Raw genomic sequence first — 15,587 nt, 5'->3', positions numbered from 1 at the left:
GGTAAGTTCAGCTTTGTTTTACAGCATGATAACAACAACAAAAACTATGACTGTATTTTGCAAACTTGCTTTATATCACATCTACTGTTGATTTAGATTTTGAAAGCTATAAGGACAGTGACAATTTAACTCATAGATCATTTCCTAGACTGGTTTTCAAACTCTATAATATAAGAAACAAAAGGGCTCTTATTCACTGACTGCAAACCAATATTTTGCAGGTTTTCGTTTTACCCCATGCCAAATGATGGTAAAACTGACATGTCATCTGCATTCTGTGGGTCAGTGGGATTACAAGTATACTCCACAGATCTGTAGATCACAGAAAATTTCCATTACATATATGATAACTCTCTTATGATAAGAGACCTTAGTGTCAAGTGAATATAACATTAGAGTTAGTTAAAGGGGTTACCCAGCGCTACAAAAACATGGCCACTTTCCCCCTACTGTTGTCTCCAGTTTGGGTGGGGTTTTGAAACTCAGTTCCATTGAAGTAAATGGAGCTTAATTGCAAACCACACCTCAACTGGAGACAACAGTAGGGGGAAAAGTGGCCATGTTTTTGTAGCGCTGGATAACCCATTTAATGTGTGCACAGTTTTGCTGGGGTTAATGAACCTCTAATTCTCATGGCTTATATGATCACAGCTTTTTGCAGGCTTTTGATGGGCATATTTTGCACATATTGTAACAAGTGGAAATTTTATGTTACGATGAGGAAAAAAGAACCTTGGAAGCTGTGGCTGTACATAGACAGGAGGGAACAATGCTGGGTCAGAATTGGGAAGTAAGACCAACTGCTAGATGTCCTTGTTCAGTTAGAAAGGAAATCTCTTAGAGGAAGTGAAGTTTAGATGCCCTATAAGCCACCATCTGACCTCTCACCAACTTGCAGACTTGCTTTTCACACAAAAATAATTATCATTATCATTATGATATTACAGGACAGCATTAGGATAAGAATATGATAAGTTAGGGATTCTTTAAACAGCAACCATAAGCTTTATTTTATTTTTAACTAACATACCTGGTTTTGGAGGTTTGTGTCAGCTCCTTTTTCTATCAGAAGTTTAACCGTTTCAATTCTTCCCCCAATAACAGCTTCATGAAGGGGGGTAGAGTCCTATAATAGTTTATACAGGGATCCATTACAGCTATTTCTTGGCAGACCTCCACTACCAATGGAGGACACAATGACATGACGGTACATTTTTCTAATTCATTGTTTTTTTCAATAAATAACGGACGTTGCAACACCGGACACTATCTATAGAAAATTAAAATAACATTGTGTCCTATGGAATCCCTGCCGGAGTGTAAACAATCTGTATACACACCGGCCGGGATTTCATGCGGCCGCATAGAAAAATGACATTTAATAGTGGCCGGACAAAACGGACAGTGCAGACAATGTTAAGTGCAGCTCCGGACGCACTTTACATTGTCTGCTATGCTGATTTGGAATGTGGGCACGCCCCAATGCCCCTCCACATCCCAATTCAAAAGGAGTGAAGTTCATCCGGCCGATACTGGCGTACTGGCCGGCGTGAACTTCACAGACAGAGGCCGTGTCACAAAATGGCCGCTGTCATACACTGTGTGAACCCGTCCTAAAAGGCAGTAGAAATATCTTGCAATCAGTTATTACACCTGTTTTACTGAAATATGAAGGGGGGTGCACTGAAATGTTCACTACAGTGGGGTGTGCAATTCCTGTTCAACCCCAGGACAGAGGTTTGCGGAGAAAGATGCCACTCTGCTAAGAGCTAGTGCTCTGACACTTTTCTTATTGCACAGGGGTGTTTGTTGTCTTCATCTCCCCTAACTCAGAAGTAAAACGTGCTATCATGAGAAAATTCCTTTAATGCTATAGCTACAATATGTAAAGGAAAATTGGGGATTTAGGCCCAATTTGCACAAGTATATACATTTTTACGATATAGGGATATTGCTGGTCTATGGCTTGTTAGCAATGGAGGAGATAGAGGATCTGAACCCTCACTTTATAAGTCCTTGGGAGGGGGATTAAGACACAGTGGGGGACATTTATCAAGACAAGTGTACGTAATTCTACGTATGTGGTGTATGTCATTGAGTGTACCATGTGCAACATAAAATATGTCGGTTGCACCAGCAGAAAATTAAAAGTTTGTGCACTGGAACATCTCAATGACATCACCGGAAATCTACTAAGAAATAAATCAGGTGCATCACTACACTTCATTAATTGTCACCATTCTAACTGTAAATCTTTCATAATTTATGGCATTGAAAAAATTGTGCCATCAGCAAGAGGTGGTGATGTACAAACATTTACGGGATCGGGAAGCCTTTTGGCAATTTACTTTGGGACACGAGCCCTGGAGGGCATAAATGTACGTCGGGAATTATTATTTCATTATTAATCTCATGTTTTCATGTTTTCATCCCTTTGCACTCTTGCCCTCCTAGTTCTTGTTATACATATATTATTGTCATCCCTGTATGTTTGGTTTCATCTTCTTTGTATTCATAAACCTTGCCTCTTGTTTACATAACACGCAATGCACAGCGGTTTTACATATACATTTTTTGCAGTTGCTGACTTTACAACTTATTGTTTTCCTATTTTCACACATGTTTAGTTATAATATTTATTTAGAAGGTACATGTGTGTTCTTGGAGGAGTGTAGGATGGATACATGGGAATGCTGACTATATACATGTATAAATAGACATTATTAAAACTTGGATTGTATTTAGAGTTACAGCTGTTTATTTTCTCATGTATTCATTATTTGGCTTTTTCTGATGTGTAAATATGTAATTCATAATCATCTCGTCCACCTCTCATCTCTCTAATATGTTGTCCTCATATGTTCTTATTGTTTTTTTTTGTATATATCTTGTAAAATGTATGTGCTGAGGTTTTGTGGCAATACTGACAGCACATCATGTGTTCATTTATTCACCTCCACATTAATGAAATGCACCTGGTTGTAAGGTATTTAAGTAAGCAATGTGGTGGGGTGGAGTTATCAGTGAGCAAGAGTGCGCATGCGCTGTGGGGTCCCTGCACTATGGTGTTTCACATGTTTTTACCTGCAATTGGAAAATGAAGGCTACTTTCTTCGCTACATGCTGGATCATTGTTTTCCTTGGACACTTAAATAAAGCCCTGTCCCCTTTTTCCCAGCCAGATTTACTAAGAGACGCACGCCTCTTAGCAAACCGTCCCTGTGAACAAGTCTACACCTGCTTCCAGTAGGTGTAGATTTGTATCATGATTTACGTCTGCAAGCAGGCGTCAGTCATGATAAATCAGATGCAGGAGGAGACCACACCCCCTCCCCACCTTGCAGCGCCCCCTGAGTGGAGGAAACGGCAGGCAAATCTGCGCCTTCTTCCTGCTGTACAGCAGGAGCGTAACAATAGTAAATGTCCCCTATTGTGGCTAGTGAGTGGTGGAATAAATATAATTATTACTCATACCTTAATGCTCCTTATATTTATTATGCTGGTTGAATTTGAAGAGAGAAGCTTTTCTAGTACTTGCACATTTCCACCAAAAGCTGCCATGTGCAGAGGAGTGAGCCCACTCTGTAAGGAAAATGACAGATACATGTATACTAAGTAGACTTGTGCACCTTCATACATTTCTTTCCACTGTACTTTAATATTATTTTTTCTTGTTTTTTATTGGAATTTTCACATGGCATTATACAGTCATACAACAGACCAGTAAGCAAAAACAATCACATCTAATAGATACTGACATAGCATGATAAATGCAGTAAGGCATGTTATAAGTGGTAATGCCATATGAACAAGAACAGGCAGAACAAGTAACTAGGTAAACTAGGTAAAAAGGTTTACTAGGCAAGTCAAGACATGTCACGTCAAACATAGCCAAAATCAGTCAACTAGTAAAGTATGCCACGGGTAAAAGCTGTAAATGTAATCAATTCAATTCAAGGGAACATCAAATGTTCAGTGCAAAGTAGATAAATGCATGAAAAGACAGGAGACCTGACTTGGGCACCTGAGCTGTTTGGCCCATCACCCGGTCTCCTATTAGGGGTCTCTGTTTGGAGGCAGATTTAAACAGGCACCTTGCTGGGAACAATCTGCCTGTAGTTGATCTCATATTACAGCACATGCATTTGTGGTATCCCACTAGGGGTGTTACTATTTTTCACAACCTTCACAAAAGTCTGTATTTTTTGTGGTCCTAGTATAGTAAAAGTAGTATAAACAGTTGACCACTAGATGTCGTTGTATTATATAATGATGTATGGAAGCTGCACAGCTGAAGGATTGCAAAGGGTTATTGTGTTTAGGTGTACCACAATCTATGAACCGGTAGGATTCCTGCTTTCTTCTCTCCTATCACCTCTTCTCTCTATTCTTCTATTGAACTCTTTTCACCCAATCACAGCGCACCCTACACACAGTAGAGGAAGTTAGTCCCTTGGGTGGGTGGAGGAGGAGCAAGAGCTTTTCGTTCGGGACAGTTTGGAGAGAGGACGCAAACCGGATAGCTCTCCACAGCAGTCTTGTCCAGGCCCTGGCTTTCTGTCAGGTCCCCGAAGTTTAGTCTTATCTAGTGCCCCGCATGGATAGGATGCAGGAAAGCACGCTGTCACCAACTTTCCCTTACGTGGATTGGGAGAAGTCACAGTGCAGGACAGTATCCAATAAAGAGCCACAGAGCCAGGAACTGATCCGGGTGGAGCAAAGTTGCAGTAAGCCTATGAACTCTATCTCGCAGCACGGGTGTCAGCAGGAAACCCTTACCATTCCTCTCAGCCCAGGTAACAAGGTCTGGGACCTTTGTCACCCATTAGTACAGTACAGCCAACACTAGGGGCATAAGGTGGTGTGAAGACTAAAGTAAAGGTCAATACACAGGCACAGGTGTTCTTCTTCTTCTTCTACAAGTATATCCTCCAACATCCCGGCAGAGCAAATTTCTACATGGGTTGAGACTCCCACGGCATCCTCCACTCTGCTACTCTACCTCAGCACAACTCTACAGACACAACTATCTCCTGCTCAGCACTTATCTCACAGATCTGGTTGTCTTATGTTCAAGTCTGTATTGGAACTTTTGTCAAGTGTATATCGAAGTCCTTTTGTATTTCCTGGTGCCCAACTCAACGTTATCTCCGAGTCTGTGATCATTCACCACCACCAACACCGCATATACACCGCAACCTTGGGAAAAATTTCCCTTTCTGTGGGTGGCGTGTCCTACTACCGGGAGGGTCATTACACCGCTCTGGCAAACTTTGACTACAACATCTGTGACATTATCCCAAGGGACCCGGTAGCAACCCGGCAGGACATTGACCACAGGGGAAAAGGGTACACCCGGCCTTATCACCTAAAAGCAGGCGTGCCATCACACCTGTGTGCCCACCTGGCACTGGCGTCACGTAACAACATAATAAGGTCCGGCTGTATCTCGGCCGTCCACCACCGGAGTGGTGTCACACTACAACACCTAGCAAGTGACCGACCGTCCCTCCGATATAACAACTCCAGGGGTACACCACACATTTCCTTGCTGTTCTTCCAACATTGCCCTGCTTCCCAGATTTCCCCTTAGTGTTCCGTATTGGTTCTGCTTTGCTTTTACTGGTATTCTGACTTTGTATCTGACTTTCCCTTTTGCCCAGTGTTTATATCCTTGCCGTTACCTCCTAGTTTTGCTCCAGGATAAGATTAGAAGAGGCAGAATGGCAAATATAAACCACGTTTTTAGTCCACAAAGAACTTTATTATGTAAAAGAGGCCTAACAGTGTCAACAGTATGAAACATGGTTCTTAAGGTTCTTAACTGGTGGGCCACCTAAATCATTTCTACTGGTGGCCCTTAGTACTCCAGTTTAACACTGGCCCGAGCACAGTACTTAGGCTCTGGCCGAAGAGATGCCTGCCTTTAAACTTCCCGCAACCTGCACTGACACAAAAACGCATTCATCATGTGAATAGAAACAGTTTGACAGCAGGATGGGGAGCAACGCTACTCTCTTTACTCTTGACTTTTGAAAAATAATGCTTTGGTATACTGAATACAAAGCATTATATGAGTCATAACAGAGAGTTAAAAAATAAGAGTAACATTTTTTTATTTTTTTTAAAGCACACACCTATATGGCATCTCCAAGATCGTAGCGGCTCAAGCAACAGGGTAAACACATTACTGATATGACTTTGTAAGTGGCATTAAAAAAGTTAAGAGAAAATTGTAGAATTCCGTTTTTCACATGACACAAAAAATATTTTTATACTTCAAAATGGCAACTATAATTCCTAAAATTCATCCTGCAAAAAACAGCCATCACACAGCTTCCCTGTTAGAGAAATAAAAAAAAAGTTAAGGCACATAAGACATAAAGGAATAAAAAATCATAAAATATAGGGGGGCGTGGCTAGCCATGCAGGAAGCAGGACGCAGCTGAAGCTAGCTCCGTCCAGAACCGCAGGCAAGAGGGGTGATTCTCCCTTCCCATGGGGCTGAAACGGGCCAGAAAGAAGAGGCAGGAGCCAGAGACACCCAGAGCACCGGGAGCGACCCTCTTTAATTATTTCTCCCCGCTGGCGGACTTACCCGGGAGCAGCGAGGCCCGCACGCCTGAGGAGCAGCCATCTTTCCTCCCTTCCCAGCAGCGCGCCACACGGAGGACGGGGCAGACGGAGGAGACCCGGCAACCCTGCTTGCGGTCACTGAGGTATGGGTCAGACTCCCCTGGGCCCACAGCAGCTCTCCGGTCGGACCACGGTTCCCAGCAGCAACGCGGAGCTGTGCTGCCAAGGCCCCGCCGATACTCCCGGAGTCCCGAACCGGAAGTGAGGGAGCAGCCATTGCCACGCCAGAGCCGCTCTGTCCCTGCAGTCCCCAGAGTGACAGCCTCTCTGCCATCACCAGGTGCCACATCAGAGACCGCACTGTGGGGATTGGGAGGTACTAAATCCCCCCCCCCGACGAGCTCTGCATCCCCCTCCAGCTGCTAACCAGCCAGTACAGGCTCATACAGTGGCCCCTGCAGTCTGCTCACCCCAGTGCACTTCCACCAGCACAATGTCAGCTCTAGCAGATAAGGACCCCTGCTATGGCACCGTGGCCCTACAGGACAGTCCCACCACTGGACAGGTGCCTGATACCCCTGGTGCTCTGCCTGCCATGTCCCAACTATTATTCTCTTAGCCAGACATGATGAATATGGGTGGCCCTGCAAACACGGCAGCATCACCAGCGCTGCCCCAGCGTAGCACTGCTCCTATTGTCCCTATACCAAGCAGTGATGCAGCAGCGATTTTACAGGGACATCCTGAGCTGCAGGCTCTCCTGACCTTTCTCACCTCTAAGAACGACCAGGTTTCCCTTGCTGCTGATCTGAAATCCGCATGGCGACAGGATCTGGGAGTTGTACAGGCGGACATTGTATCATTGCAAAGCAAAGTACAGGATCTTGAGACTTTCAGAATGTCCGTGCAGCACACAGTTTCTACTATGCAAGAGACTCTGATATCCCAGACATCGCAGCAACATTTGATTTCACACTTGGACGACCTAGAAAATAGGAACAGGCGTAATAATATACGGCTACGAGGCCTTCCGGAAGCCACACGGGCGCCTGACCTCATCCCGACCCTGCTGGGAGGACCGCAACACTCCCGCATCGAAACTGATCGTGCCCATAGGGCCCTTCGCGCTCAGAGTGCAGACCCCTCCAGACCCAGGGACGTTATCTGTCGTGTGCACTATTATGCCGTGAAGAAGCGCATTATGCAAAAGAATGGTCAGGGAAATAGACTTTGACGGAGCCAAACTGTCCCTGTTCCCTGACTTATCCAGAAGAACCCTCCCGATTGGTTGCCCTGCCGGACTGGGAAGCCACTCTGAGAGATCCCTTCACCCCGGCCCCGATACCAGCCACATCATTGCGGCGATCGAGCCCACCGAGCTACTCCCCGAGGCCGCAGCGCCCAAGGAGGCGCCACAGATCTGGTTCGAGATCTGATGTAGAGAGCTGAGATGCACCAGGCTACGTGAGACTTCCTACTCTTGATGTCTGGCTGATGTGACTGTTAGCCCTGCCATTGTTATAGTTGCCCATTGGAATAACATGTGTATACTCATACTTTTCATACACCCCATTTACTTAGCTTATCTTATACGCCATTAGCGGTTACATAATTCTATGGTTTTAGTTTCTTTCATATAGCTGTGTTCCTAGCACTACCCCCCAATAGTTGCTAGTTGGTTGTGTACCACTACTTAAGTACACCTGAAGGCTGCCGTATTAGTCTTTGAGCTACCTATTCTTGGGTTTAGCTTTTTCTTTTTGTTACTTTATTTGCTCTTTCCTCTTCTTCCTCTCTTTGGCCAGTGCGGTCCTCTTTTCACCGTATTCTCTTTTCTCTTGTACGCCCGCTTTGTGCCTACATGTCAAGACATGGAATCTGTGAAAATCACCTCCCTGAAAGTACAGGGGGTCAATATCCCAGAGAAAAGATCCCAGGTTTTGTATTCTATGCACAAAATGGGCACCAAAATACTGTCTGCAGGAGACTCACTTTTTAAAGTCCAAGGTCCCTTCTTTTCAGAACAGGTACTTCCCGGCCTGGTTACACAGTAGCAACTCGCTTGGCAGAACGAAGGGAGTTGCTATCTTCATACACAAATCCCTGCCATGTACAGTCCAGGAGGTGGAGGAGGATCCAGAAGCTAGGTATCTCTTTGTACGGTGCTCCATTCGAGGACAGCAGTTCACGATTGCTTCTATTTATGTACCCAATCAGGGACAACACACTTTCCTTGCAAAAACGCTGGACGCCCTTACGGTGTTCGCATAAGGCGACATTGTTCTATGTGGGGATCTGAACGTCCCTTTGAACCCACAGATTGACACCTCTTCTGGACACTCCTCCTACTCGTACAACAAAATTAACAGAATCTGTAAATCTTTGTCCACCTCACAACTATGTGATGCATGGAGACTGCTCCACTTGGAAGACCGAGACTACTCATATTACTCCACTGTTCTCAAGGTTTATAGCCGTATTGACTATATTATCACTAGCCACCACCTTCTGCCGCGGGTAGTGTCCTCGTCCATAGGCAATATAATCAGCTCTGACCATGCTCCGGTACACTGCACTCGTTTGCAACTGACTCCCCCCGGTCTTTCACATGGAAACTTAACGAATCCCTTCTCTCAGATGCGCTGTGTTTGGCAGAGCTTAAAACCACTGTTGCTAATTTTAATCTAGACCATGCTACTGACCCCACATCGGTTCAGACCCAATGGTAAGCTCTGAAGTGCGTCCTGCGGTGAGTCTTGATCAAGCACGGGGCTGAAAAAGACCTGTTATACTTGGGGTCCAGGGTTTGATATAACATACATATATAGATACACATACTCTGTATAGGGGTAGGAACCACATTTTCTTCATATAGCTGGGCGCTTTTTGGTATAGTGACACACACATACGGTGAGCACATTTTATTTATGACTAGTGCACTTATGATTGTAATGTATAACACTTATGGCCACACTTCTACACATATATTTTTAGTCAACACTTTAGCACTACATCATACACATCTAGCATTATCTTTTGATCATTCACACATATCTTTTTATCCTACGCATTTCTTTTTTATACACTATAATTTCCCTGGTATGCATATTATATATCGATTTATTGTATGTTTATCAATGGCACTTTATTTGCACTATTTGCACCTGCACTTGCACCTGGCACTTTTTTATTTTTGCATGGTTGTTTGTTTTCATTAATTTTTTTGTTTGTTTTTGGTTTCTTTTGCACTCATCACTTTATTTCATTCATGACTTAGTGTTTGTTTAGGCATTAATGTATTTATTCATTTATCTGCACTTAGAGCACTTCATATCCATTATTGTGCTTGGTACCTATGTATTGGTATGTGTTACTCATTGCCCACACTGGTTCCCACATTCAAGATGGCCGCCGGGTCGTGTGCGATCCCGTGCGCATGCGCGGGGTGCCTCGGGACTCCGGGCGGTGAGCGGGTTTGCCGAACGGCGTCATCACGCCTGACGTCATTTCCGCTTCCGCCCGGCGGGCCCGCGGCGTGGCGCGCGTATTGCTAGTGGATCGCCAGGTAATATGCGGCCCAGGTGTTTTATATTTCATACGGCCTATCTCTGTTACCGGATGTGTATATAAGATCTCTGGACCTCCACCTCATTACTCCCTGACGAAGCTTGGAGAGCGAAACTGCGTTGGAGTGTGAAGTGGGGGACCAGTGTACTGGGACCTTGGATACAGATTGGTAATTACTTGTCATCCATATGGACTTGTCTGTTTACATGTGATTCTTATCAGCGTACTGTAGCAATTGGCACTGTCACTTTATCATGCACGTTATGCTGGATGAATTATAAATTTTACAAACATTTTCTGGATGTACTAGCACTTTATATTTATTTGTCCCGGCAACTTGGTCTCCCACCTCCCCAGGTCTTGTTTTTAATGTTGTTTTCTGTGATTGACTTAATAAACTTACATCTTTTGACAATATTAGATCTTGGATTTTATTAATTCTCATTTTGGGTTCCCCATGTGTACTATTGGTGTAGTTTGGTCTGGGTGACATATGGGGACAACAGATATGGTCTTTTACATGATTGTTTGGGTCCTAGATTTATAGGTGTTTTTGAAAAAGGCAGCTGTGCTGAAGCTACAAAAGCTGCTTGCAGAGCTACATGATCTAGAGACAAAACACAAGGCAACTATGGACGAGGACACTCACAGAGCTCTCATCAAGACACGGCAGGAGTTCAAACTGCTACTACAGCATAAGCATAATTGGTTTAGGCAGATTCTATGAATGGGGGGACACGTCGGGTAGGCTACTAGCTAGGGCCTTAAGAGATAAGAGGGCCTCATTGCATATCCCCTCTGTGAAGCGAGATGCGGGGAGGCTGACATACCTTACATCTGAGATACTAGAGGCTTTCCGCACATATTACTCTAAATTATATTCTCTTCCCCGACCCACTCTTGCAACACCAGAGGCTCTCAAGTCCTTCCTGGCACAAACATCGCTACCTAAGCTGCCCCAGGAGATGTTGACGGCACTTGAAGAACCATTCTGTCCCATGGAATTAGCCACGGCCATTGACTCCGTCCCGCCGGGTAAAAGCCTGGGACCGGACGGTTACACTTCTAAATTTTATAAAATACTCCGCACAGAGTTGTCGTCACGCCTTCTCTCCGTGTTCAATGCCATCTCTACGGACTCCCCAGTGCCCCCCTCTTTCAAATTAGCGTACGTCACGGTCATTCCAAAAGAGGGTAAAGATCCCAATTTATGCCCGAGCTACAGGCCCATTTCACTCATCAATACGGACGCGAAGCTGTATGCTAAGCTGCTGGCCCTTCGTATGGCGCCCCTCCTCGGACCCCTAATCCACCCGGACCAGGTCGGGTGGGTTTCAGCGAGAGAAGTGAGGGATAATACCCTGAAGACCTTCTCGATTATACATAGAATCCAGGCCTCTAAAACCCCTGGCGTTCTACTATCATTTGATGCCGAGAAGGCTTTTGACCGGGTGGATTGGGGCTTCATGGAGGGCGTTCTTAGGGGGATGGGACTGGGCCCGATAATATTATCCAAAATTATGGCATTATACGCAATGCCACGGGCGCAGCTGCGGATTAATGGCTCCTTGTCAGAACCCTTCTCTATACGGAATGGTACGAGACAGGGCTGCCCCCTGTCCCCATTGCTATATGTCCTGGTGATGAAACACCTCTTGCAAGCTATCAGGAGTAATGTGGAGATAAGGGGGATTGAAGTTGGCTCGTACCATTTAAAATGCTCGGCCTTCGCTGATGACTTGTTAGTATATATGTCTGAACCTCAGACCTTCCTTCCCGCCCTCCTCTCTACACTACAAACGTATAGTGGATATAGTAATTACAAACTTAACCTATCTAAATGTATAGCTCTACACCTTAATCTCCCTCGAGCCACTCTACTCATACTCAAACGATCCTTACCCTTTACTTGGACTAACAAATCCTTTAAATACTTAGGGGTGCATGTATCAGCAGACCTCACCCAACTTTATGATTGCAACTTTGCCCCGCTCTTGGAGCAATTTCGGGGGGACCTGCTGAAATGGGACAAGAAGGAATTTTCTTGGATAGGGAGAATCAACATCATAAAGATGAATCTGCTCCCCCGCTTGCTGTACCTCTTTCAGACGATCCCTCTGGTTCTCCCTCAGCGGTTCTTTGGTGCGGTCTCCAGACTTTTTTCATGGTTCATATGGTGCGGGAGGAGGCCTAGAATAGCCAAGTCCACACTGACTAGGCCTAAACACTCAGGTGGATTGGCCCTGCCGGACCCATTCTTTTATTACCTGGCGGCAGTGTCCACTACAGTTTTGGACTGGTACCATCATCGTACTACTAAGGTGTGGGTGCGAATGGAGGCTTCACAAGCACGCTTACCTCTCTCCTCAATCCTCTGGAGTAGTCCAGCTCAGTGGCTACGGACACAGATTGTTCTGCTTCCCTATGTCTCATAAATAACGACCACGATGTTCCGCTCTCAACTTTCTAAAGCTCCGCTGTTTACGGCGGATGGCCCGCTGACCCCCCTGGTTGGAAATAGGGAAATCCAACGTAGAAAGAGATTTTCCACAGCTCCTTAGGATAGTGCGAATTCTTTATTGGTACATATACGGTGAAATTAAAAACTGGTTAAAATCACGCCGACGCGTTGCGGAGGCAGCCCTCCTTAATCATGGCCTTAGCCATGATTAAGGAGGGCTGCCTCCGCAACGCGTCGGCGTGATTTTAACCAGTTTTTAATTTCACCGTATATGTACCAATAAAGAATTCGCACTATCCTAAGGAGCTGTGGAAAATCTCTTTCTACGTTGGATTTGCCGATACGGGACACGGCCCGCATATATTTCCACGTGCTCCACTCCAAACCCGGAGACTCGTGTACCTGCATGCGCCATTAATTATCTGGGGTGAGCTGATCTACATATATATGTTTCTTGGAAATAGGGACTTTGCCCCAGGATTGGAGACGGAGACTTTCCTCGCCCCACACTTTCCTTCCCCTCCCTGTTTTCGGCATGCGTCGACGCTGTCTTCGCTGAAGCCATGCGATAGCCTGATTGCGGAACCGACCACGCTCACCTTATTATATTACAGACAGCTACTGCACTTTGAATCTGCCAAAAAAACTGCTCTGAACCTATACAGAACCCTGACTCCCCTTGAGGAGCTCTGTACTGCTAGCTCTCCTCCTACGCATACAGTCTCACAGATATATGCCCTCCTTATTTCTGCTTCCAATCCACCTGTTCCTGCTTTCCAGAGTTAATGGGAGGGGGAGTGCTCTCAGACCTAAACAGTGCCTGAGTGGGACAAAGCATTTTTGTATTGTCATAAGTCCTCTGTCTCCACCCGGTATCAGGAAACAAACTATAAAATACTATCACGATGGTACAGGGTTCCTTCTCTGTTACATTCCTTCTATCCAGTTGTTCCTGATACCTGTTGGAGGTGTGAACGAGAGGTGGAAACCATGCTGCACATATGGTGGTCATGTGAACGCCTACGTCCCTTCTGGACAAAGGTGATTGAAGTGGTGCAGAAGATAACGGGAACTCGACTGCGGGATGACCTGACTGTCCTGCTGTTGCTGGTCCTACCGGGCACGGTGCAATGGAATAGGAAATCTATAGTGCGTTACCTCCTCACAGCCGCGCACAGGGTCATTCCGAGGAGATGGAAAACGAAGGATAGCCCTACGATGACAGACTGGTTTCAGGAGGTGTTAGTGATAGCCAGGATGGAGGAGCTCTGCGCAGAATTTAACGAGAAGGCGAGGCCGATAGCAAAACTGTGGCTCCCATGGTCAGAGTTCTTGCAGACACCTGACTACCGTGCCCTTACTAATTAGACCCAGGACTCTTGGACACCGCAAGGATAGTGCCTGTCTCTGTCCCCCCTCTGGTAGCCCCCCGGAGGATCGCATTGGCCTCTCTTCCTTTCACTTTTCTCTTACTCCCTTCTTTGTGTTTTCTCCAGACACCTTTCTTGTTGTCACCGCACAGTTGCGGTGATATATCTGTTCACTCGGATGACAATACTGTTAGTTGTATTGCAAATTGCTTAGTCCTTAGGGATGCCAGATTACTTTCAGACTATTGTCATCCACATACCTCCCAACCGTCCCGGATTTCACGGGACAGTCCCGTTTTCGGGGTTCTGTCCCGCGGTCCCGGAACGGCCCCCCGTGTCCCGCATTATATGTGGCCCCAGCGAAAAAAACAATAAACCAGTAACTCACCTGTCCTCCAGTCCCAGCAGCTCCTCTCCCCGCAAAGCGTGCACTCCCGTCATCCTCCGGGGCGGGCAGCGGGGGACAGAGATACTGAGTGTGCCGGAAGTGACCTGCAGCCTCTGTCATTAATTACTTCCGGTACAGTCAGTGTCTGTATACCCCGCTGCCCGCCCCGGAGGATGACGGGAGTGCGCGCTCTGCTGGGAGAGGAGCTGCTGGAATCGGAGGACAGGTGAGTTACTGGTTTATTGTTTTTTCCGGTGGGGCCACACCAAAGGGAGGATTGGCTACTCTGTGGGGCGCTATATGGGGGATTGGCTACTATATGGGGGATTGGATAATATGTGGGGCACTATATGGGGGATTGGCTACTATGTGTAGCACTATATGGGCGATTGGCTACTATGTGGGGCACTATATGGGGCATTGGCTACTATAAGGGGCACTATATGGGGGCATTTTCTACTATGTGGGGAATATTTGGGGGCATTGGCTACTATGTGGGGCATATTTGGGGGCATTGGCTACTATGTGGGGCATATATGGGGAATTGGCTACTATGTGGGGCACTATATGGGGGATTGGCTACTATGTGGGGCATATTTGGGGGCATTGGCTATTGTTTTTTTCCGCTGGGGCCACACTAATGGGAGGATTGGCTACTCTGTGGGGCGCTATATGGGGGATTGGCTACTATATGGGGGGATTGGATAATTCGTGGGGCACTATATGGGGGATTGGCTACTATGTTGGGCACTATATGGGGCATTGGCTACTATGTGGGGCACTATATGAGGGGATTGGATACTATGTGGGGCACTATATGGGGGGATTGGCTACTATGTGGGGCACTATATGGGGATTGGCTACTATGTGGGCACTATATGGGGGGATTGGCTACTATGTGGGGCACTATATGGGGGGATTGGCTACTATATGGGGCACTATATGGGGGGGTTGGCTACTATGTGGGGTACTATATGGGGATTGGCTACTATGTGGGGCACTATATGGGGGGATTGGCTACTATGTGGGGCACTATATGGGGATTGGCTACTATGTGGGGCACTATATGGGGGCATAGGCTACTATGTGGGGCTCTATATGGGGACATTGGATACTATGTGGGGCACTATGTGGGGGATTGGATTCTATACGGGGCACTATGTGGGGGATTGGCTACTATGTGGGGGATTGGATTCTATGTGGGGCACTATTGGGGGGATTGGAT

General features: G+C 46.1%; 1 protein-coding gene across 1 annotated transcript in view; it reads right to left on the bottom strand.

The window, feature by feature from the left end:
- The window catches only part of LOC138783342 (uncharacterized), a 39,338-nt gene that overhangs the window by 4,892 nt on the left and 18,859 nt on the right, over positions 1–15,587 (bottom strand). The window contains exons 4-5 of the mRNA XM_069957937.1: positions 3,475–3,582; positions 1,031–1,126 (exon numbers count right to left, since the gene is read on the bottom strand). Of these exons, the coding sequence (XP_069814038.1) occupies positions 1,031–1,126; positions 3,475–3,582 (204 nt within the window). The remainder of the gene's footprint in view (positions 1–1,030; positions 1,127–3,474; positions 3,583–15,587) is intronic.

The sequence above is a fragment of the Dendropsophus ebraccatus genome, chromosome 1 (assembly GCF_027789765.1).
Source record: "Dendropsophus ebraccatus isolate aDenEbr1 chromosome 1, aDenEbr1.pat, whole genome shotgun sequence".
Taxonomy (NCBI): Eukaryota; Metazoa; Chordata; class Amphibia; order Anura; family Hylidae; genus Dendropsophus; species Dendropsophus ebraccatus.
The sequence above is the reverse complement of the archived record's forward strand: the minus strand, read 5'-3'. Positions and strand labels throughout refer to the sequence as shown.